We start from the raw sequence: 22,894 nt of genomic DNA, 5'->3' as shown, positions 1-22,894 counted from the left end.
CTGTTGATCGCGGCAAGACCGGCGGTAGAAGATAGTGTGAAAAAAAGAGAATTGAGGACATCGAAAAAACAAACAACATGGATAAACCATAAGCCACAAAATGGAAAGCTAAAAGGGAGAAGGATAGTAGAGAGGATTTAATTAGGAGAAATATTCCAACCATCTCTACTTTTTTCAAAAGTCGGCTTCACGCAAATAAAGAGCCTGGCGGCGCCTGCGGTGATGCTAGCGAAGAGCAGTTTAGCACAACATCCAGCCTTGCTATTTCAGATGAACCTGAGCACCAGCACCAGCATGACAAGACAGAGAACCACAGCCTGGCTGGAGTGACAGACACCTGTTCAAGTGCCCCCCCCCCCTCCACTGATTAACCCTCTGGGGTCGACGGACGTGCCGGCACCTCCTGCTGGATTTTTCCGTCATTACAGCAGAAACAATAAAAAATTATCCGTCATTTTGGGGCATACAGATAAGTGTAAGACATCATTAGAGACTATAAAGGGTCTACTTTTATTTGTGTACACTCACTATAACAACAAAATCTTGTGCTTTTGTAAAATAAAGAAAATAATAAGTTTGAGCTATCAGACATCTCTGTCTCCACGAGCATATTTCAGAAACACGTCACAAAAATGAAATGAAACTCCGCGAATACTTATCACACAAACATGAAACATATGTCATTGTTTTATAGATATGTATAGATCTCATTTGCTGTCTAGTCAAGTGGTTTTTATTGTCTTTTCAACCATATACAGTTAGTACAGTACACAGCGAAACGAGACAACGTTCCTCCAGGACCATGGTGCTACATAAAAACAACATAGGACAAACACAGAACCACATGAGACTACACAGACTAAATAACATACCTATATAAAGTGCACGTGCAAACGTGCAAAAAGTACGGGACAGTACAAGTAATTTCTAACAATGAACAGGACAATAGACACAGTGAGAGACAGTGCAGCGCCGACCAGTACACAGTAGTGCAAAAAGATGACAGTTTCTAAAAATGTAAACATAACATACTATGAGATAGTGTTCTATGCACATAGCAGTTATTGAGGTAGCAGCCAGTTATAAAGTGATAGTAATTAAAGTGCAACTCAGGACACATGTTTGTGTGTCAGTCCAGTCTCTGAGTATTGAGGAGTCTGATGGCTTGTGGGAAGAAGCTGTTACACAGTCTGGCCGTGAGGGCCTGAATGCTTCGGTACCTCTTGCCAGACGGCAGGAGGGTAAAGAGTTTGTGTGAGGGGTGTGTGAGGTCGTCCACAATGCTGGTTGCTTTGCGGATACAGTGTTTTTTGCAAATGTCACAGTTAACATCACAAGAAATGGAGTTGGAGAAAGTGGTTTTGTTTTAAACTAAAGAAAAACCCACAGCTTCCTTTTACTGTTTCTAAAAATTAAGATGCTGTGTGAGTTTGGGCCACGAGTTCTGGGAGGGGGAGGGGGGCCTCCAAGATTTTGTGCCCAGGGGCCTCTGCTTTCTAAATCCATGCCTGCCTTTGGGACAATGCAGAAAAGGAATGAGAAAAGAGGAATATACATAAAATTTAAGAGGAACCATTATTATGCAATATTTCATGTTCAAATATTTTCAAAATTTTGTTTTCTACTTTTTAACTTTGAACAGCTGCATTTAGCCACAAGCAAACAATTCCAGAGTTTTTGTTTCTACTTTCTTCTGAAATTAAAGAGGGAAATGCTTAATGTTTATAATAGGCATTAGAACATGAAATCAAGAGAAGACTGCTTTGTCACCACATTGCATCTGACTGCTTGTAATCTCAAAAAGCTTTGCTTGTGTGGTCCAGCTTCAAGGGGTTCGGGTCCTTACACACATAATCAGCAGGCAGATGTAGGCGGATTGATTATTTACCAAGCTCTCGATTCTCTAAATAATGGATCAAATAACACTGAACTTTGGCATTCAAACAAAGAATCTGCCTCACTCCCCCATGAGTAAATATTTAGCCTAATATATCAAAACGTCCCACTCATGATTGGGGACAAAGACATAGTATGCGCAATTTGCAATCAAATAGAGCTCAAATAGAGCATATTAGTGACTATTTGTGTAATTTACCCTTTTTAATCAAATGAGTGCTTTTTTGTGAGTTGTTTACTGAAAAACAGAGAAAAATACACACTGAGAGAGATGAAAACACCCATCAATAAACAGATTCTGAGAAGTTTCTAACTGTGTTTAATCACTTACATTAGTACATGTTAAACACTTTAAATTAGGTCAAGGAAGGGAGGAGTTACACCTGAATATGTGGGAACTCTTTTGGGGTCAAAACCTCAGATTTATGTGAGTCAGTTTTAAGTGAGAATTGGTTATACTGCATTTTCCAATAGTTTTGTGAAGTGTCATATTAAATGTGTTACTCATGTTACACTTAATGGGAGAAAAAACAGTGTTGCTGAAGCATGCGGGCTCACCTTAATGGTGGTAAACAAGTCTTTTTATTAACCACAGCTATAATTTTCTAATAAAATGAAGTGATATATTTCTGTGGAACAGCTGAAATATTATAGGGACAAATCATCAGTCATCATTTACTCACCCTTATGTTGTCCCAAACCGAATTACTTTCTTTCCTCCATGGAACACAAAAGATGTTGGGGAGAATGTTAACCCCAGGCACCTTCTACTTTCATTGCATCTTTCTGTTATTCAATTCAAGTAAATAGTATTAGTGACTGAAGCTGTCCTTTTGCCTAAAATCTCCTTATTCTGTTCTATGGAAAAAAAGTTTGTCATATGGGTTTAGAACAACATACTGTAAGTGAGAAAATGATCACATACTTTTCATTTTAGGTGAACTATCCCTTTAAATCTAAACATAAAATCAGTTCTCAGCAAACAGTAAAGTAATATTCTGGATTCAATAAAAGTTCAGCTCAATAAACAGCATTTGTGGCATAATGTTGATTACCACAAATAATTATTTTAACTCGTTCCTCCTTTTAAAATGTTTTTTTTAAATCTAACTAACAATGAAAGTGATTGGGGCCAATTTTTTGGAGGGGTTAAATGCAGAAATGTAAAGCTTATAATTTTATAAAAGCACTTAACATTCATTCTTCTGTTAAAAATCATGTATTATTTCAGATGTGCATGTAAGGATAGTGTCTGTAGTTACAGACAGGCACTAAAAGCTGCCAGGTCAGCATATTTTAGTAAACTCATAGAAAATAACCACAACAATCCTAAATGTTTATTCAGTACTGTGGCTAGATTAGTTACGAATAAAGCCTCAACAGAACCAGATATTACATCGCAGCACAAGAGTAATGACTTCATGAAGAAATAGTGTCAATCCTTCTCTGTCATAGATCATGAAGAGCTAACAAAACTTATCGAAACATCAAAAGCCACAACATGTTTGTTAGATCCTATACCAACTAAGCTCTTAAAAGAGGTATCTCCTGTAATTTCAGAACCACGTCTTAATATTATTAACTCCTCGCTATGCTTAGGACATGTCCCAAGAAACTTTAAAATGGCAGTTAACAAACCGCTTATTAAGAAGCCACAACTTGATCTGGAGAACTGGCTAATTATAGACCGATTTCAAATCTCCCATTTATGTCAAAAATACTAGAAAAGGTAGTATCCTTCCAAATATGTTAATTTCTACAGAGAAGTTGTATATATGAAGAATTTCAGTTAGGATTTAGGCCTCATCACTGTACAGAGACTGCACTTATCAGAGTTAGAAATGACTTGCTCTTATCATCTGATAGCGGCTGCATTTTTTTTCAAGTGCTTTTAGATCTTAGTGCTGCATTCGACACGATAGATCACAACATTCTCTTGAATAGGCTACATAATTATGTTGGCATTTGTGGAGTTGCATTAACAAGGTTTATGTCATATCTGGCAAACTGCTACCACTTTGCTATGTAAATGAGGAATTGTCAAACCAAACAAAAGTAAAATATGGAGTGCTACAGGGATCAGTTTTAGGGCCTCTGCTTTTCTCCTTGTATATGCTTCCCCTGGGAGATATTATCAGGAATCGTGGAATAAGTTTCCACTGCTATGCCGACGATACACAACTTTATATTTCTTCAGAACCTGATGAGATTTCACAATTCTTGAAATTAGCGTGTATAGTGTAGAGTGTATCAATGAAATAAAAGATTGGATGGCCAGAAATTTCCTTCTACTCAATTCTGACAAAACAGAGGTACTAATTATTGGACCAAAAAACTCTAAAAAATAAGCCACTACAATATAATTTGACTCTCGATGGATGTACTGTTACATCATCTTCAACATTGAATAACTTAGGTGTTACATTTGATACCAATCTGTCCTTTGAAAATCAAATTACTAATGTTTGTAGAACAGCATTTTTCCAACTAAGAAATATTGCTAAATTAAGGCACATGCTCTCTGTTGCTGATGCCGAAAAACTAATTCATGCATTCATGACCTCAAGACTAGATTATTGTAATGCATTACTGGGAGGATGTCCAGGAATTTCAATAAATAAACTTCAATTGGTTCAAAATGCAGCATCCAGAGTGCTGATGAGAACCGTGATCATATTAGCCCCATTTTATCATCGTTACATTGGCTACCTGTTAAATTCCATATACATTTTTAAATTCTGTTAACTACGTAAAAAGCTTTGAATGGTCTAGCTCCGCAGTACTTAAGTGACCTTCTACCATGCTATATTCCATCACGTTTATTACGATCGCAAAATTCTGGCCTGTTAATAATTCCTAGAAAAGGAGGTAGTTTTCATATTTGGCTCCTAAACTATCGAATAATCTCCCTAACACTGTTCGAGATGCAGACACACTCTCTCAGTTTAAGTCTAGACTAAAGACTCATCTATTTAGCCAGGCATACACACAATTAGGCTGCTTTAGTTTAGTCTGCCAGAACCAGAAACACTGATCATGATTTATAACTCTGTAATAAACTGAATGGCATCTATGCTTATATTATTTTATTTGTTTCCCTGTCTCAACCTCAGGACTCCTATACTGAGGTCACCAGAACCGGCTGGATCCAGCGCCATTCCTGCTTCGTGTTGGACTCCACTACTACGTGTCGCTGAATGATGATGACTAAATGCAGCCGGTGCCAACCAAACATCACTTCAGTCTATTATGATGGACCTCAGAGGATGAACTGATGCCAACTCCAACCATAAGACATGGACACATAATGACTTCATATGTCATTGTCTGAACCTTGGATTTAGGATGGACCACATCGAACCTCACCGAAATTACCGGGCAGGTTGAACATCCCTGATCTCTGCCTGCATCATCTCGGTCTATTGATGGACTACGATCTTGAAATGGGATGCATAGACTAACAATTGCCAACAAAAGCCTTCATCAGCCAATTAACAAGGACAACTGCATCTATGTGAACTTCTGCAGTTAATCAAGGATGGACTTCAAAGACTGTGGTCATTAATCTTACATTTCAAACTAAATCGATGTTTAAACACTGACCCTTAACACTTACTTAGTCTAATAATTTTAAACCATGACTTGAACTATACATAAGTAATATTTATATAATATTCATGATGTTAGCCAGAGGGGAACTGGCCCCCACAGTGAGTCTGGTTTTTCCAAAGGTTATTTTTCTCCATTAATCAACATCTTATGGAGTTTTGTGTTCCTTGCCAAAGTCGCCTTCAGCTTGATCACTGGGGTTATTAAAACAATCATTACTTAATTACTTATTTTTAAACACGATTAACAATTGTATTTTATCTAATTACACAATGACGATTCATCGACATTATAGACATTCATTTTATCATCTGTTAATGTCTGATCTTCTGTAAAGCTGCTTTGAAACGATGTGTGGTGTAAAAGGTGCTATACAAATTAAATTGACTTGACTTAAATTGACATTTTTACATTCGTTTTAGGGTTTAAGGGTTTGTTGACATTACATTGTGATGGCAACAAAGTTGTAAAATTGGTTAGAACTTTGCACAGAAAAGGTTAGTAAGTGATTTTATCACAGTAAAATCATGTTAACACACATATTGTTTACATCTTGTGGCTATACTTTTGAAACAGTGAGTATTTCAAGTTTGGTGAGATCTCACAAGCTGTGGAATTGAGAGGCAGTCTCACATGTCCTGTTGTAGCACCAACATGTCTTTGCGTATTGGCATATTTCAGCATTTAAGATGGGGATAAGGGTGAAAATCCTACCCATCCCCTCTAAAGACCGTTTGTTTACATCAGCACAATAGCTGAAAAATGTCAAACAACAGCTGCGGGTCACACATGTCATTGCTCTTATAGAGTCACTTCTTAGGCAACTAACACTGAAAATGCAGCAGCACCAAGAGGGACAGCCACAGGGTCAAAGGCGTTGAGATGAAAAGAGCAGCAGTGGTCTCAAATTTCCATGAAAAGTGACTGTGGCAAAAAAGAAAGAGATTCATGCCACTTCGTCAAAGCAATTACACCACTACTAAACTATTTACGCCACTAATTGGTCTGAAGCTTCAAGACCACCAACTATTTTAGCTTGCCTGAAACCAAATGCAAAGCATTGATATGTGGGGGAAGATTTTTGTTGTTTCAAGTACAACAAAACAGTGAATAAATTGCTGTTTCCAATTTTCATATATCCTAGTAAATCGTGCCAAATCTCTTTCAACATTAATCTACCCCACATGCCTTTATTGAAAAGGATATTACATTATCTCATAGATTATTGAATACAAATTAGAATTACACATTAAATTCTCAGTTTTTCCAAGAATAGCACTTCTTCCAAAATCTGTACTGCTTAATGAACCAACGAACAAATCTTTTTAAATGTTGATTTATTGTAATATTCAATAATTTGAAGTGTTTTGAATGTTTTTTGAGATCTGAATTTTCCTTTTAAGAGACAATAAAAATGAAACTCTTGTGCACTCATTAAAACATGAACTCAAAATCATATAAATGAAAAAAAGACACTGTAATACTTTACATATACAGTGTACACTTAAGACTTACACTCTTAATAATTCAAACTGAACCCTCAAAAATCTAAATAAATTAATGAAAATGCACACCATTGATATAAAACTTAACATAGTAAAAACATTGTTTAAAATAAAATAAACATAATGGAGGAACTCTAGATTTTCCAGAGAAATTTCTCATTTTTCTTCCAGAGTTGAGAGCCTTTAGTTTTCTCATTATTCCTAGACATAGCAGAGACATTAACACTCTTACAGATCTTCTCCACCTCAGACAGATCTGTGAGTTTATTAATGCTCTCCTCATTTCCTTCATTCAAAATATCCCAAAAGTCCTTTCCTCTACTCTTTGCTCTCTCTGTGCATGTGGATGTTGTTGCTTCTCTCGGCTGCCCTACACTCTTCTTCTTTGATTTGAACAAGTCATTCAGAATGGATGTATCACCAATAAGGTCACTGATAAGGGAATTGTTGTTCTTGGTTGAGCTTGATGGTCCGCAACGCATTTTTGAGAAAGGAGATGACCCTGAAGGGTATTCCTGGTCCTCAAAAGGTTGTCTGACTGGTGAGGAACTCCCATTGTTGATTTTACTTTCTCCTGTTGGTGCACGGCTCCTCTGAGGAAGATGACCAGAACTCGTTGGCTGGAAAAAAGAGACTCCATTTATGTTCTGGTCTGAGTCACTTGTGGAGGACAAGGTCTTAATTGTGTTGTTTGTGAGGTCTCTACTGCAATGATGGTGAACCTCAGGGATTTCTCTACCACAGATTCTCTTTTTCTTTAATGTTCTTTTCTGATCCTTAACTTTAGGGGTTGGTATCTCAACCTGGAGTTTCAGAGACGAGCTTGGGTGGGCTCTTTTTGAAGTACGTCTTTGTCTGGCTGGACCGGACTTAGCGGGTGCCGATGATGTGGGTTGCTTTGGCTCAGCGTTGGGTTTAGAAAAGGTCTTTTTGATGATGTCCTTGATTTCAGGGCTCTTCTGGCCATAGAAGCAACATAATCGGTTAAGTCTCTGCTCAGAATCACTCTTCAGAATCTCTTCTGCGAAGTCCTTTGAACAGCTCCCAAAGAACCGAGCCATCTTCTCCAGCTGCTGCCTGCAAGAGCCAATAAATATCTTCTGAGTTTTACATTTTACAGAACATAGTGGTACAAATAACTACAAAAAATTGTTCAAGTTTACAAATGTTTGTTTGTTTGTTATTCCATGTCAACAGCATGTTAATCTCATCAACAAATCACTGCTGAAAACATTCGTTGATGAAGGGTTTTTTGACTGTCAACGATAAAGATGAAAAAGACCAATCATGAAAATAGTAAGTTTTTATTAAAGCACACTGTTGATGAAAATATGACTAGATTCAAATGATACTGTAAGATATTAACAGTGTAATATATAAAAAGAAACATTTATAGAATCTGTATATAGAAAATATTAGATATAGATTCTTCTAACCCATTAATAATTGGGGATTTCTCTGCTTGAGTTGCGTGAGTTGAACACAGGAAAAATAAACCTCTTCAAAACAGGGTAAATACCTCATTCAAACGCATCCTATTTATACATGATAATAACCATTATAGTAGCCTATATCCAAAACATATATGTAATATTACAACTTACATCTGCACAGTGAAGCGAATGAACGTGAACTAAATGACACGCTAGTTAGAATGTGTAATTTGCTTTGTGAATACACTGTTTCCATATGTAAATGTAACATCTTTTCATGGAAAATTAAGAGTGCATGAAGCATGAAGAATTCAGAGTGCAGTAGGCTAACTTCTAAAAAGTAGCTAATACTTCATATTATTTTAGGAGCTCAGATTTTTTCACAACAAAGACAGTAGACTATGTTTAGTTTTATGTTTGATACATTTTTTAATTAGAAAATGTTTAAAAAATGTTTCCCTAAAAGTTTGAATATTTGATTAAAGTTTGGTCTGTTACAGTTTGACCCATTTAAACACATCGATGACTAAAATTTAATAAAACAAATGAATATGAGATGATGATATATTGACAAATTTTAAAGGAACTTTTCGTCAAAAAAATAAAACTATGACTAAAACAAAAAACTGAAAAAATGTACAAGGTTAATAAAATCTATAGTAATTACAATATTTTTTTATAAAAATAAAAAAAACTGAATCTGATCGGATTTTATCTGGTTTATAAATAATAAACTTCTGCGGTCCATAATCTGTGGTTCATAAATTATTATGCTAGTATACATATAAACTTACAGACACTCACTGAGACTATTGTACTCTTCTAAGAGACATTTTTATACTCCATGCATTGCAAAATAGAGGCAAGGAGTTTATGGCAGTCTGTATATTATCTCATAAGACCACAACCCATAAGTTACAACATAATGAGAACCAGAAGCTTCACTTAATATTGAAAGCTATGAAACACGTGACATGAAACAACCATATGCACTCTTGATTTGAATTCAACGAGAAATTCCCAAATTACACGAATAAGAAGCCCCATTTGAAAACATAAATGAACACAGAAAATTCAGTGTTCAAGGAAAACCATTTAGTAGCTTGAAACTGAAATACCTCAAAAGTTGCTTGTGGTGTAACTTCTAACAGAGGTTGCCACCCTTTGTGGTTCCAAAGGGAAAAACTACAGTATGTACTAAGCAAGACCCTCAAGAAAGTGTCTGTGTGGAGCTGAATTATGTTGCTGCAAGTTCATCGAGGGAAAGGGAATATAAACTTGTGTGTATGTGTGTGTGTGTGTGTGTGTGTGTGTGTGTGTGTGTGTGTGCTTTCACCATAAAATGAGCAAACAGTAAAATCTGGGATATTGCACTGAGAAGAAAAGTAGTATAAAGAGGGTATTTTGATCTTGACTTTGGCCAGGCTTGGGAAATGGGTGGGTGAGAGGGCTCAGGGGTGGTCTCCCCTCTTCCCTCACTCTTGCAACCCCAGGGGCCAGGCGGGGGCAGTCCACCATAGCTGTGGGTAGAACTGGCACAAGGCCCTTCGCTACCAGGAATTTCATCTCACTGACTTGCTCACTTCTGCTTAATTGACACAAATTTTTGCTATAATGTAGAGATGATGGTGATTCAGATTCTCATGAGGGGAGAAAAGTAGAACAAACAGTATGAAAAAAATATCCACTAAGTTTTCTGCAGTGCAATAATTTTTTACCTGCGGATGCTACTGGGTGTCTCGCCTACAATGAAAGTCACATTGTTCTGGCGGTAAGAGGTTTTGATGAAGTGCGTGACCGGATGCTCCATGTGGGGTCTGTCATATGCCAGTGGTGTCTGACCTCCATGGCTGTGATCTGCGAGCATAGGCTCAGATAACTGGGAGGGAGTCTATAACACAAACACATACACAGTCCTAGCATAAGATTCAGCATTGTTAATCATCGTTCTTTTGAACATGAATAATTGATACTATTATTATACCAAACTAGATGTTCACTTTTTGGAGGGAAAATGTGAGTGGTGCTTGGCTGCGTAAAACTTGCAGATACAATGCTAGGATGTTGTAGGTGGTTGCCAAATTTCTTCTATGAGTTTGCAAATGTGTCCGCAGTAGTTTTTACTGCCTTGCTATGTCGTTTCTAGGATGTTCTGGGTGACTGCTCACTGGCACAAGTAAAAAGAGCTCAACCTCAAGTCTCTGAATAACCTGGCCCCTTGATGTGTAATGCAAGTCTATGGGATTTATTCACATTTATGCATAGGCCGTAGGCTAAAATCAATAATGTATGTCCCTTGATAACGATAAACGATGATAATGATAACGAATGTTACAGAATTTCCTTGAAAACTATGTAAGTGGCAAGCCAGAATATTGAACAGCTCTCGAAGACATAGCTTGGCTATTTCGCCGGTCACAAAGTTGTTGGCAATGTGCGTACATTCATAGAAAACTATTGTTTCAAATATTAAGACGCGGTTATATCATCCAACTGATTCGTCCGGTGCGCGACTCACTTAAACCTAGATATGAGCAACAGTAATAGTGATACTTGCCTTAGCAAGTACCAATAATTTTTTTAAACTGACTTAAAACATACATTGTGCAATAAATAATAACGAATGTAGAAACCTCTGATAAATCCAAAAGCTGGTTTGCTGGAAGCTGTGAGTGCATGTTGAGTTCAAACACATCTCTTATGGCAGCACGGCTCAGGCAGTCTTCTGCTCTGCTTGATCCCACTACCTTCTGATTAGAGTGGGTGTAGCTCACATGCTGAAGTTCACCTGTCATAGAAGTCAAAACATTTTGAATGATATTGCAAGAACACAGAAACATTCTTAAGACCAAGAAATTTATTTTGATCACTACACTGTAAAAATCACACTTTCCTTGAAATTTTGACATATAAGAGCTCATTCTACTATAAAAAAAAAAAACACACTGTAAATTTCAGAACTCAAAACTTAATCCCCAGTGCAATAAAAGCATTTATTTCAATCAAGCTGCAAAAAGCCTCGTTCTCAACTTCTACAACATTCCTTCGTCACTAGGGGGCTCATTAATTCTTGACCGCCTCTGCAGCAACAACATCAACTACTACTTTAAATCATTGAACCCTTGGCCCCACCCACTGGATGAGAGGGAGAGCAGGACAAACAGGCCTAGTGTGGGCCTAACTATTCCTGAACACCAAAGGGGAAACATATGACAAATTTTTGTATATAAACATGCACTACACAGATGTCTTTGACCATTGTCATGCATCTCACACTGCTTTTAAAAGATGCGGTGTGAAGTTACAATTCTGAAAAGGAGACCCCATTCTGTTTCATTCAGCTCCTCTGGGTCTTGCTGTGTTGAGCACAAACCCATCCTCGACATGTTCTTGCACCCCACTGTGCTATTTTTAATTGTATGTAAACATGCACTAGATGGACATCTTTCGCCATTTTTTATGGGTTTCTGGGGATGTGCACATCAGTGCAGGATGATACTGTATGTGTGTGCGTCTTTGTTTCATTGAGTATTGCAAATTGATAGTTTGGCTGAACAAGATATTAGTAGTTTTCCCCAACAATAAGTTTTGCCTTTAGTGAACAAACAAATTCAAATTGACTAAAACCAATGTTATTGAGGCAAATTCATACTCAAAAATCATACTGCATCATGTTGCCTTGCTTCTTTTACTGTGCTCAACAATTCTTTGTTTCACAGTGAATAAAAACAAGCCCAAACATTTCAAAATTTCCACACCCTCAATAAGTAAATGGATATTAAATTCTATACCTAATAATGAGTCTATGGTTCCAGTGTGTCTTTCTCTGGATTGGGTCTTGTCAGATCCAGGTTTTATCAGTGTATTTCGGTTCTTTAAGCCTGTAAACCTAACAGATCTTTGGGCAGTGTTATCCCTCCCAGAGGGCAGTTTGAGGGCTGGTTTATTCTCCTGTGGAAAAGGACCCTTCACAAGTTTTACTCTTTCCTGGGGCACTTCATCTTCAGAAGAAGAAAAACTTTCAATATCATCTTCAGACCTTTTTTCTGCAAACTTGTGAAAATTATTCTTGCCACCATTTATCCAGTCATTGCCACCATGTTCATGAGCTCTTTGTGGAAGAACCTCAAGTTCTGCAGACTCTTCCATATGTGTTTGTTTAACTAGATTCACAGTGAGATCTGATTTTGTCTGTGCTCTGCATCCATGAGGTTTACAGGCAGAGTCTCCTTCCTTCTTCTCCTGTAATTTACTGGCCAGATCCCAGCCTGTCTTAGATCTTTCTCCCTTAATCTTGGTGGGCTTTTCCCAGTTCTCCTCATCCTGACTCTGGTTACTTGAATCTTCTTCACTGCTGTCTGTTCCCTGCTGTATTCTCTGAGCTATATGTTTCTGGAGCAGAGTGAAAAGGCTTGAATTTCCAATACAGGATGCACCAGGTTCCATTTCCTCTGCTGTGTGTGGTTCTGAGGTCCGCGGCCTAGAGCAGCAGGGATCTTCATCCTCACTAGCACTACTGAAATCCAAAACTCCAGCAGGTTTGAATCCAGTGACTGCTGACCCACCTGCTCGCTCAGTAAAACCATCTGCTGACAGTGGATCCTGTGGTAAACCAAGATGGATTAGTTGTCTACCTCCATTTTATGAACCATCAACACTGTGCAGCATATTCATATAAGGTGCCATCAAGCTCTAAAATAAAAAAAAGAAACATAAATGTAGTCCATACAACTAGTGTTGCTTTATATGTGAATAACGACTTCAATCTCTGTTTATCATAAAGCTATCTTATATCTTCAGAAGACTTGGAATATAGCATACAATATGGACCTCTTTTATTAGTTATATGGTGCATTTCTTTTTTTTTTTTTTTTGGTAATTTTGGATCTTGACAGTACCATTTTCCATTCACTTTCATTATATGGAAAAGAGTGGCCAGGATTTTCTTCAAAATATCCTCTTTTTGTCTTCTACAGGAAAAAGGAAGTCACAGGTTTTTAAATGAGATACATGGAGACACCAATGATACCAGAATTCTAATTTTGGATGAAATATTTCTGTAAACAGAGCCATTTAAACAGTAAATAATTTAAACAAAAAATAATTAGCTTTTAATTTGAAGACTATATTTCAATACCAAAATCCAATTAAAAATGATGTCCAGCAGACATCAAAATATTGAATTTAACAGGCTGCTACACTGCAGTCTGTGCCCATCACAGAAAACATACAGTATGTGTGAGATTCCTTCCAGAGGAACAATTAGATAAGGCCTCTGCTGAGTAAATAAATGTGGTATAGATAGTACGTTTCTGTGTGGTCTTCAACATTGGGCTTGAGAGGGGGTTGATTATGACCATGTGTTCGCAGTCATACCGTGGGAAAAGATGATTATGGAAAAGAAGAGGGGTGGGAAAGAGAACATTTCAGAATCGGGTCTGAGAAAGGGTGAATACTCACTGGCTCATGCATCCTCTCGTCCACAGCTTGTGTTTTGGCCGTCATGTTACCCATCTCCACTTGGCCCTCCCTCTATGTGCCAAACACATGATTCCCATCATGTCAATGAGAAGGAATTAATTTAATATAAACAGCCATTAAAAGCATGTCATTAGGGACATGTAAGGTCTGCTAGGATTTTAAAGACAGTAGACCCCTTTAGGTATCATCTGTATGCTTGTCAGAACCACAGAATTACAAATCCAAATAATTTCAATTTCAGTAATGAATCTAGCATGAAATCATTCTATTTGGATAGTATTGCTAGTAGTCCAGCAATGTGTGCAAAAACTCCACATTGATATACAAGAGAAAACTTTTAAGTCAAACCGCTCCAAACCTACAGATGTTTACTAAAACATTGTAATACTAGATAATGACAACTGACATGAAAAAGAGTAATGACAGAAAGCAGGATATGGAGGAATGGAATACTGAGTTTGAGAGTTAAATTTTCCTTCTGACCTCCAGGATGCGGTGGGTTAGGCAGGTGCCATCGGTTTGCAGGCGAAAAAGGTTGTGGATGCCAAACAGCTCCCCTGCCTGGCCGTCAGTACCCTGAACAGCCTCAAAATACCGTCGTGCATTCTCTCGGCCTATAACTGACGACTGAAGTTGCTGTACAAAACAATTAAAGGTAAAACAAATAGGTCTCAATAGATCTTCAAGTGTATCAGCCTATTAATACACATTTAAATGTAAGGATAATGAAGCTAAATTATGTGGTAAAAAGTATGTGGATCCTACTACAAGAACATCAAATATCTTGTTAATTACATTGTTATAAATGTGTATTACATATTTATTTACACAAAACTACAAATAAACTTGAATGTGTCAATTGTATAGGCACATTATATAAACTCATACACTTTTGCTGAAAGGAACTGCATTAATAGCTAGTTAATTACATTGTTATAAGTATGTATTTCATGTTTAAACGTATACAAAAGCAAAAAACTGTTAAAGTGTCAACTTTACATAAACTTTTTCAGAAAAGAACTGCAAAATGTACCTGTTTGTAAATCTGGCGAAGGTATATAATCTCCTCTACTGTTCCCAGAGAGATGAGTCTAAATACTGTCACATCCCTGCATTGGCCTATACGATATGCCCTGTGAATGAAAAAAATCAAGGTTATAAAAAACTAACAATGAAGCAAGTATATAGATGCCTTAATGGAAGCATGATCAATTCCCTAAAACATGCAATTTTGAGAATATTTGTCAATATTCAATATTCAGCATTCCATCTCTTTGTGAGCCCAACCATGCTGTTTTAAATCCTTTAGTAAATATATTTCCTCCCTCAATTATGTAGGCTCACCTGTCAATAGCCTGAAGGTCATTGGCAGGGTTCCATGTTGGATCAAATAACACAACCACATTCGCTCCGATGAAGTTGAGACCAAGACCACCAGCCCTACGGATTAAACCACCATGAAGAGCAAAGTCAGTCACTTTACTTTAACAAATCAGACTTTTATGTTGTCATAAATGTACGTAGACATGGTAAATCAAAACTATAATGAAACAACTTTTTTTGAGCCCTACTTACAGGGTAGACACCAGACACAGGTTTATGTCCAGAGAGCTGTTGAACTCTTTGACTATCTTAACTCTGTCCTTAGACTTGGTGTTACCATCCAGTCTGCGAAACTCCAGACCCTCTGCCATACAATAGCTCTCCAGAATATCTAGCAGCTGTGAAAAGAATATACAGTATAGAAAGATATGTCTATCTATTTTAATAATAAAAAGAATATTAAAACAAGATATAAAAGACTATTAAGATTTTACAAATCTGCATGAATGTTTTCAGTCAGTATGAACTACCACGTTAACTTGGCATGCTATAAAATACATAAGCTTGCATTACCACCTCACCTTGGTGGAGAGGGAGAAAAGTAGAACTTTATCTTTCTTTATGATAAAGTGATTTAGAAGCTTTTGCAGAACCTGAAAGAGAAACAAAAACAGAACATGCCTCACAAAATTATGTTTAAAATAGAAACAATCTTGCATATCATAACAAGTGGTAAGCCAAATGTGTTCATTTGAATCTGATAGAGAAAATGTGAAAATAAAGTGACAAAAAAAATAATAAATAAATAAATTTTTTAATAGCCTCTTTGATTTCAACTTCAGTAGTAAAGATGGCATTATAGTTCATAAGATTGCTTCATTTCCGTGGATCCTTTCAAACTGTCAGTTTGAATGAAATGATTCAAAACTCGGATTCAACAATTTACATTTACATTTATTCATTTAGCAGATGGCTTTATCCAAATGAGGAAGGATATAACATAAACGATTCATCTTAAGGGGGCAGTAATACGAAAAGTGCTACAAAGTTTCAATTGCATTAGAAAAGTATTAGCCAAGATTAAAGTGCAACAATATATATTTTTTTCTGTATACATGTTCAAGTGCTCATGAAAAAGTGGTGTCTTTAAACATTTTTCGAAGATAGAGAGGCAGTCTGCTTCACGGACTGAGTAGGTCGTTCCACCTTTGAGGTACAATGTAGCCAAAAAAGTGATTTGGTGCCTTCTGGACCCTGTTACCATCTGATATTAAAATGCGTTTCCGATAACAACTGCTGCACTAAAACAAGAGTTTAAACTTTGCCGGTTATGAGCGGCTTTAAAAGGAAATAACCATCCGATCAGAAAATTGTACATACACAATCGGATACATAGACAATCAAGAGCTTCACGGATCTTCTTTAGTGTGTCTGATATCAAAATAGACGACAAGCATGAAGACCTGAAGCTCCTTTAATCCAGTTAATCCAATAAAATAATGGATAATTCTGCTTGACATGTTGCGTTTGTGCTTACATTTATGCATTTGGCAGGCGCTTTTATTCAAAGCGACTTACAGTGCACTTATTACAGGGACAATCCCCCCCAGAGCAATATGGAGTTAAGTGCCTTGCTCAAGGACACAATGGTGGTGTCTGTGGGGATCGAACCAGCGACCTTCTGATTAACAGTGCACTGTCGTTTGTTGTGTTTTAATACCATGTATTAACACACTGACAAAGTGGTTGATGTATGTCGTCATGAAACAGAGACCCTCCGAAATCTGAACACAAGTAGTCACAGGAGATGCATTTAAGTGACCAGGTGTAAACAGCCATGTGTCTAACATGACCAGATGTGATTCGATCACCCGAGACGAATCATAATACCAGGTGGAAACGGGCCTTTATGTTGGTTCCACAAGGTGAGTTTCAAAGCCTTAAACTTGATACGTGCAAAAACCGGCAGCCAGTGTAGAGAGACAAGGAGGGGTGTAGCATGTGCTCTCTTTTGTTGGTTAAAGACCAGCCGTGCTGCTGCATTCTGGAACATTTGCAGAGGCCTAATTGTACATACTGGTTAGACGGCTAAAAGAGCATTACAGTAGTCCAGTCTAGATTGACAAGTGGCTAAACCATGTATTAACACACTGACAAAGTGGTTGATGTATGTCATCATGAAACAGAAGGCTTGAAGAATGCTATGTGGCATGATCAGAATTTTTCTGTGGCAAATTTCATAATGTTTAAGTGTGGCATTTATTAATATGTTTAACAGTACATGTTGTATTATCATATTGGTGTACATCAGTAAAATAAATATTAAATATCAGTCTTTCTTTTGTTCATTTTGTGGAAAACATTGTGGGAAGCATCATGCCTTGATTATTTTTAACTAGAATTTTACTGAATTTTACTTTGCTTTAAATATTTTAAATCTAATTGGCTAAAGAGGCTTTTTAGTTTAAATAATGCGTCCTCATTTTTTTCTTCTTTTTAAATCAACTTTTAAAGCCATTTCTGAGCAAATATATACAGTACATTTGCATTACATCAAAAGGCAGAATACATTTTATTTTAGGTATATAGCCCAGCATCAGAGATAAACAGAGCAGGCAGTGTCTTTTCTTTCTTTGCTGAGGTTTCAGAAACCAGCTTCCATTCTTGTGAGAGCGCCAGTAACTCAGCATCTGCCAATAACAGCACCGTCAAGATGCTCCAGCTAACGGGAGGGTTGAAAACCTTTGAAAGGAAGGCTTGAAGAAATCTTAAATACTGTCCTTGTTACTTCCAAAGGAAGTGTATCCACAGTTTTCAGGGCAAGACAGCTCAGGGCCAGTGCTGGCCACAGGAGGGTAATTCATCCATATTGCCAGGGAAAAATACGGAGTGAACATACTAAGATATCTCAGAGGAGCAACAACTCTATGCTGTACTGCCTGTTTGTTGATGATGTGGACTTGCTTATTTCAATAACTTTGGCATGTAACTAAACATAATATTACACTGTCTTGAATACCAGAATTTAAGTACAAAACTAGATTTTTACATTGTCTAATACTTGCCCATGCAAAACTTACCACAGCAATGCTAAGGTGTTGTGCTTGGTTGCCAGTACATTGCTAGTAATGGGGTTGTTAGGATGTTCTAGATTATTGTTAGGTGGTTGCTTACTGACCTAAGTAAAAAGAGCCAACCCCCAAGTAGGGCTGAAACAATTAGTGAACATTATAGACAACAATTTTCATTGTCAAATAGTCGTTTGATCTCATTTAATGTAACATGAGATCATATTAAACTCTAATCATGATGACAGAGCAGCACTGCACTTTGCTCCTGACTGAGGAGAGGAAGAATCAGATCACAGTCCAGATGCACTAAACTTTTCAAACAGCTTCAGGTGATGTAGATTTATATTATAATGCAAAAAATACCAAATAAGTTCATACAGAAGCACTGTCATTGTGAAATAATCGGAGCTGGAGGAAGCAAAACGTACACATCAAGCGTCTTTAACTCTTTCCCCGCCAGCGTTTTTAAAAAAAAGTTGCCAGCCACCGCCAGGGTTTTTGATGATTTTCGCTAAATTTTAATGGCCCGCAGAATATTTTCTTCCATGAATATATGAAGATGCTGTATATCAAAATAAAGATCTGGGCCTCTGCTTTTAGGCAAAAAAAAAACAATTTTATTTTATCTTCATTTGTTCTTTTTTTATTGCGACTTGAACAGAGGTAGGTTTTGTCAAAAAACAACATTTCAGACAAAAAGCTGATAAAAAGGCATGTTTATGTCTGATATTTTGAGCTTCTCATACTCCATTTCTTCATGTCTGAGACGATCGCAGTCTGTTTCTTTGATCAAAGAGTTGCGTACGCTTTCAAAACATGCGCAGGGGTCTTCCTTACCGTATAACACCTAAAACACGGAAACCCGGAAAATTCCGTGTTTGGCGGGGAAGCGTTTTTTCATAAAACACGGAAAATTCCGTGTTTGGCGGGGAAAGAGTTAAAGGAAACACCCAACGTTATATCTTAAATGCAGTTATATTTAATGCGTTATAGCTTTATTAAAGGTCAAATAATAAGGAAGCAGGTCATGTAAATAACTACAAACTCCGAAACAGTAATTTCTCTGTGCGGTCAGCTCCTCTTCTATAAGATGAGCGAAGCATCTCAATCTAAGGAAGAGATATTGAACTGCACCCGGCTGTGGTACACTCTGTCGCGGGGATGCTCACTGAATCATTATATATATATATATATATATATATCTCTCTGTGCATTTCTTATCTTGAAGAAAATTGGCAATATGCAGCTTTATTAATGAGTTTTTTTCGTCAGTTAAAGATGGATTGAAGTGAACAGAAAGGTGAGAGTTAGTCTTGAATGAGAATGTTGAATATAATATTAAAAATACAAATATTTAATCCATAAATAATAAATCCTTAAAAAAAAGATGCATTCACCTGAGAAGTAGCACATAAGATATTTAGACTTGCTTTTAGAGAATAGATCTTGACTAAGTATATTTTGTTTTTTCTGCACTTGCAAGTATAAGTGTAGCTCGGATCCTGGCATCCTCCATCAAAGTTGCTGGTTTTGTTGTTGCTATTGAATAGCACATGCAAACAACGTAGGCAGAAAAATGTTCGACACTAGAAGCATGGGGATTGCTTCTGTGCGTGCGAATGCAAGAGGGGAAATGTCTCCTCAGGTGTGCAGTTCTTCTGAAGAGTTATCATCGAGAAAGTTACGATGTGTAAAGTACTGGGACTGTAAGTGGGAAATGGACTCATAATATTCTAGTCTCTAGATATGGCTTGAGCCCCTCATTCAAAGTTTAAGGGATTTTTCCACCCATTTTATTGTTTATCAGGTGAAAACCGTCCCCTGTAATGATCATTTAAAAATGTAATAGCACACCTCTTTTCTACAAGCTGCACGGTTTGAGGAATCATTCATTTCTGTAGCACAAATATGATACATAGGTTTATTACTTGAGGTTAGAGGTTTTATAAAATCCCTTACCCAAAATATGAGTAAAAGTAACAGTGATGCTTCCCTTAGAGAGCATTAAAAATAGACTGATTTCTTGTTCTTGATAAGGAGGAAAAATGTCTCACCTTCATTTTTCCACTGTACATGGGGTCTGACATTGCTTCAAATGCTGCCTGTTTGCACCGCTCTGTGAAGTCTGGAAATTTCTTGAAAACTTGCTCACAAATGGCTGTCACATATTTCTCCTGTGGTTAAGAAAAATGTATTACAAAATGAACAAAAATACAACCTCAAATTTGATGGTCTGAGTCCTTTCCAGATTTACACACACAAAAAGTCCAACCTCAAATGTATTTTACACAAAGGACCAATTGCATTGGCTATACTGAATGAATTGTAATACACTACCCATTATTTCTCATTTAAGTCTATTTACCTGTTTTTTGCTGGTTCCTTCTTTGGTCTGCAGTAGTGCAACATGATTGGCCACTTTCCTCAGTATGGCTAGATAGCTGAAGTACAGGTGTCTGACAGGCACACCATCTGCATTGAGTTTGTAGCAACACTTCTTCCGTGGACGTCCACTGCTACAGTGACAATTTCTTGAGCTCTGCAACAGCAAGGTCACATCATCTGTGTCCAGCACAGCACGGTACACTGTCTGCTGGAAGTCTGTGAGAGAGCAATACACCACCTGCAGAAGTGCAGGACCAACAGGAGCTCAGATCAGAGCATGTATATATGGGATATCAGTTGTGAAATCACTTTTAAAATGAATAGAACTCAACTAAACCAGCAGATAACTCACTCTGTCATCTTTCTTAGGTAGCTGGTCACTAATGAGGGCCTTTGTTCTCCTGAGGAACCAGCGTGAAAGTTTTTTGGCCAGATCCTGAACTGCCTTACGACATTCTGCCAGAGATCTTTTTGTAACACTGTGCTTGTGCCCGTGCTCAATTGGTTCTGAAAACCTGTTTTTAAAACCCGCCAGAGACCCCAGGCATCTGGGATTGGCCCTATGAACAGAAAATGTGCTTTTCAAACAAATTAATGGACACACAATACAGAATGCATGATGCATAGTCAAGTCTGTGCAAAAAGATCAATTTGTCATGTAATAGGGGAACTATATACTTCACAGTTTAAATCAAGGGTGCTCTGTGTGTGTGTAGAATCAAAAAAAGTCTCACCAGTCCATAACACACCACAGCTCCTCCAGGTTGTTCTGAAGAACAGTTCCTGTAAGCCCAACCCTTACTTTACATCGCATTTCCTTCATGGCCTGAGTGATCTGGGACCTGTGGTTCTTTATTTTGTGAGCTTCGTCCACAATGACAGCATCCCAATCAATACTGTACAAATCAATGACAAAAGAAAGAATTTAGATGAGTGCTCTTTAAAGTGACAGTTCAACGAATTTCCCCTTTGGCCGATTTGTTTCTTGAGGGTGCCGAGAATCACCTGCTTGCATGTGAAGCAACTGAGACATCTAAATGACCAGTCATGGTTCGTTTTGTTGTTACGTGCCATTGTGTTGCTACAATAATAGACCGTTGTGCAACACAGTGTCACTACAATAATAGACTGTTGTGCAACACAGTGTCATTTAAATGGTCCGAATAACAGAGTCGCGGCAGACGCATTTGAGCTCATAATGTTAAAGTGCTCGCCTGTTTCATTCTCCCTCTCTTTCCTCAACAACTCCCTGTAACTTTTAACTGTTTTGTATAATGATAAAAAGGCAAATATCAATAAAACTAATATCATATACCATCTGCAAATATGCACATATCTCATTTAAAAAGATATAATAAACCAACCTCGCACAACTTCAGCAGATACAGCTCATAAATCTTCCTCTGCAGCACGTATTCTAACAGCCTCTCCTCAACAGTTGCCTGTTGCTTTTGACTGTCTTGTCAATAATAAAAAGGCAAATATCAATAAAACTACTATCGTAAACCCAGGGGTGCATTAACGCACTGGCTTTTACAGGCTGAATCCCAGGGGCCTACATTTCCATGGGGCCCTACGGGAGGAGCGCTTTTAAATGCTTTCAGCGGGAGACGTGTTTGTTAACATGGTGACAGTGTGCAACCATTGAAGTAGTCCATCTAGAGCTTGTTCAATGCGTGTGAGTACAAATTCAAAGTAAAAGTGCTTCAAGTGCGCTAGGAGTAAATGTCTTATTCACTGTTTACTGTAATTGGTTTGATTCTGTATTTTTTGCAAAAATGGGATTACTAACGTGAACATGCCATCCATGTTTGCTGGACTACTGTGTGTACTGTTATTTCCTTCTTCCTAATATATTAACAATTTCTTCATGTGCAAATAAATGACTCAAATTTGACGACTCAACAGAAATCTGAAGAAACTGCCATCTACCATTTAAAATACAATATTATAATTTTTTAATTATTTTTCACATAGTTAAAGTTGTGTGTGAAATTCAGTAATTATAGTGCTAAATAAGAGTTTATTCATTTTTTAGAAATTTTTGGTTTTTGTTATTTGCTATATTAAATTATGTGATACATCGGTATTGTATCGGCATATCAGCCACCCTGCTCTCTAGATATCGGCATCAGCCATTAAAATACCCATATCGGTCGACCACTAGTTAGCACATTAACGTCATGAATTC

At 37.3% G+C, this 22,894-nt stretch overlaps 1 protein-coding gene across 2 annotated transcripts in view; it reads right to left on the bottom strand.

The window, feature by feature from the left end:
- Positions 1–6,933: 6,933 nt before the first annotated feature.
- The window catches only part of ercc6l2 (excision repair cross-complementation group 6-like 2), a 30,149-nt gene continuing 14,188 nt past the window's right edge, over positions 6,934–22,894 (bottom strand). For both annotated transcript variants that reach the window (XM_052094024.1, XM_052094025.1), the window contains exons 5-18: positions 21,438–21,599; positions 21,056–21,263; positions 20,684–20,941; positions 20,373–20,492; positions 15,829–15,900; positions 15,500–15,645; positions 15,269–15,364; positions 14,958–15,057; positions 14,408–14,560; positions 13,904–13,975; positions 12,235–13,045; positions 11,077–11,231; positions 10,162–10,334; positions 6,934–8,087 (exon numbers count right to left, since the gene is read on the bottom strand). In XM_052094024.1, the coding sequence (XP_051949984.1) occupies positions 7,145–8,087; positions 10,162–10,334; positions 11,077–11,231; positions 12,235–13,045; positions 13,904–13,975; positions 14,408–14,560; positions 14,958–15,057; positions 15,269–15,364; positions 15,500–15,645; positions 15,829–15,900; positions 20,373–20,492; positions 20,684–20,941; positions 21,056–21,263; positions 21,438–21,599 (3,469 nt within the window). In that variant the 3' untranslated portion in view covers positions 6,934–7,144. The remainder of the gene's footprint in view (positions 8,088–10,161; positions 10,335–11,076; positions 11,232–12,234; positions 13,046–13,903; positions 13,976–14,407; positions 14,561–14,957; positions 15,058–15,268; positions 15,365–15,499; positions 15,646–15,828; positions 15,901–20,372; positions 20,493–20,683; positions 20,942–21,055; positions 21,264–21,437; positions 21,600–22,894) is intronic.

Source organism: Xyrauchen texanus, chromosome 27 (assembly GCF_025860055.1).
Source record: "Xyrauchen texanus isolate HMW12.3.18 chromosome 27, RBS_HiC_50CHRs, whole genome shotgun sequence".
Taxonomy (NCBI): domain Eukaryota; kingdom Metazoa; phylum Chordata; class Actinopteri; order Cypriniformes; family Catostomidae; genus Xyrauchen; species Xyrauchen texanus.
This window is presented reverse-complemented; position numbering and strand designations above follow the sequence as displayed.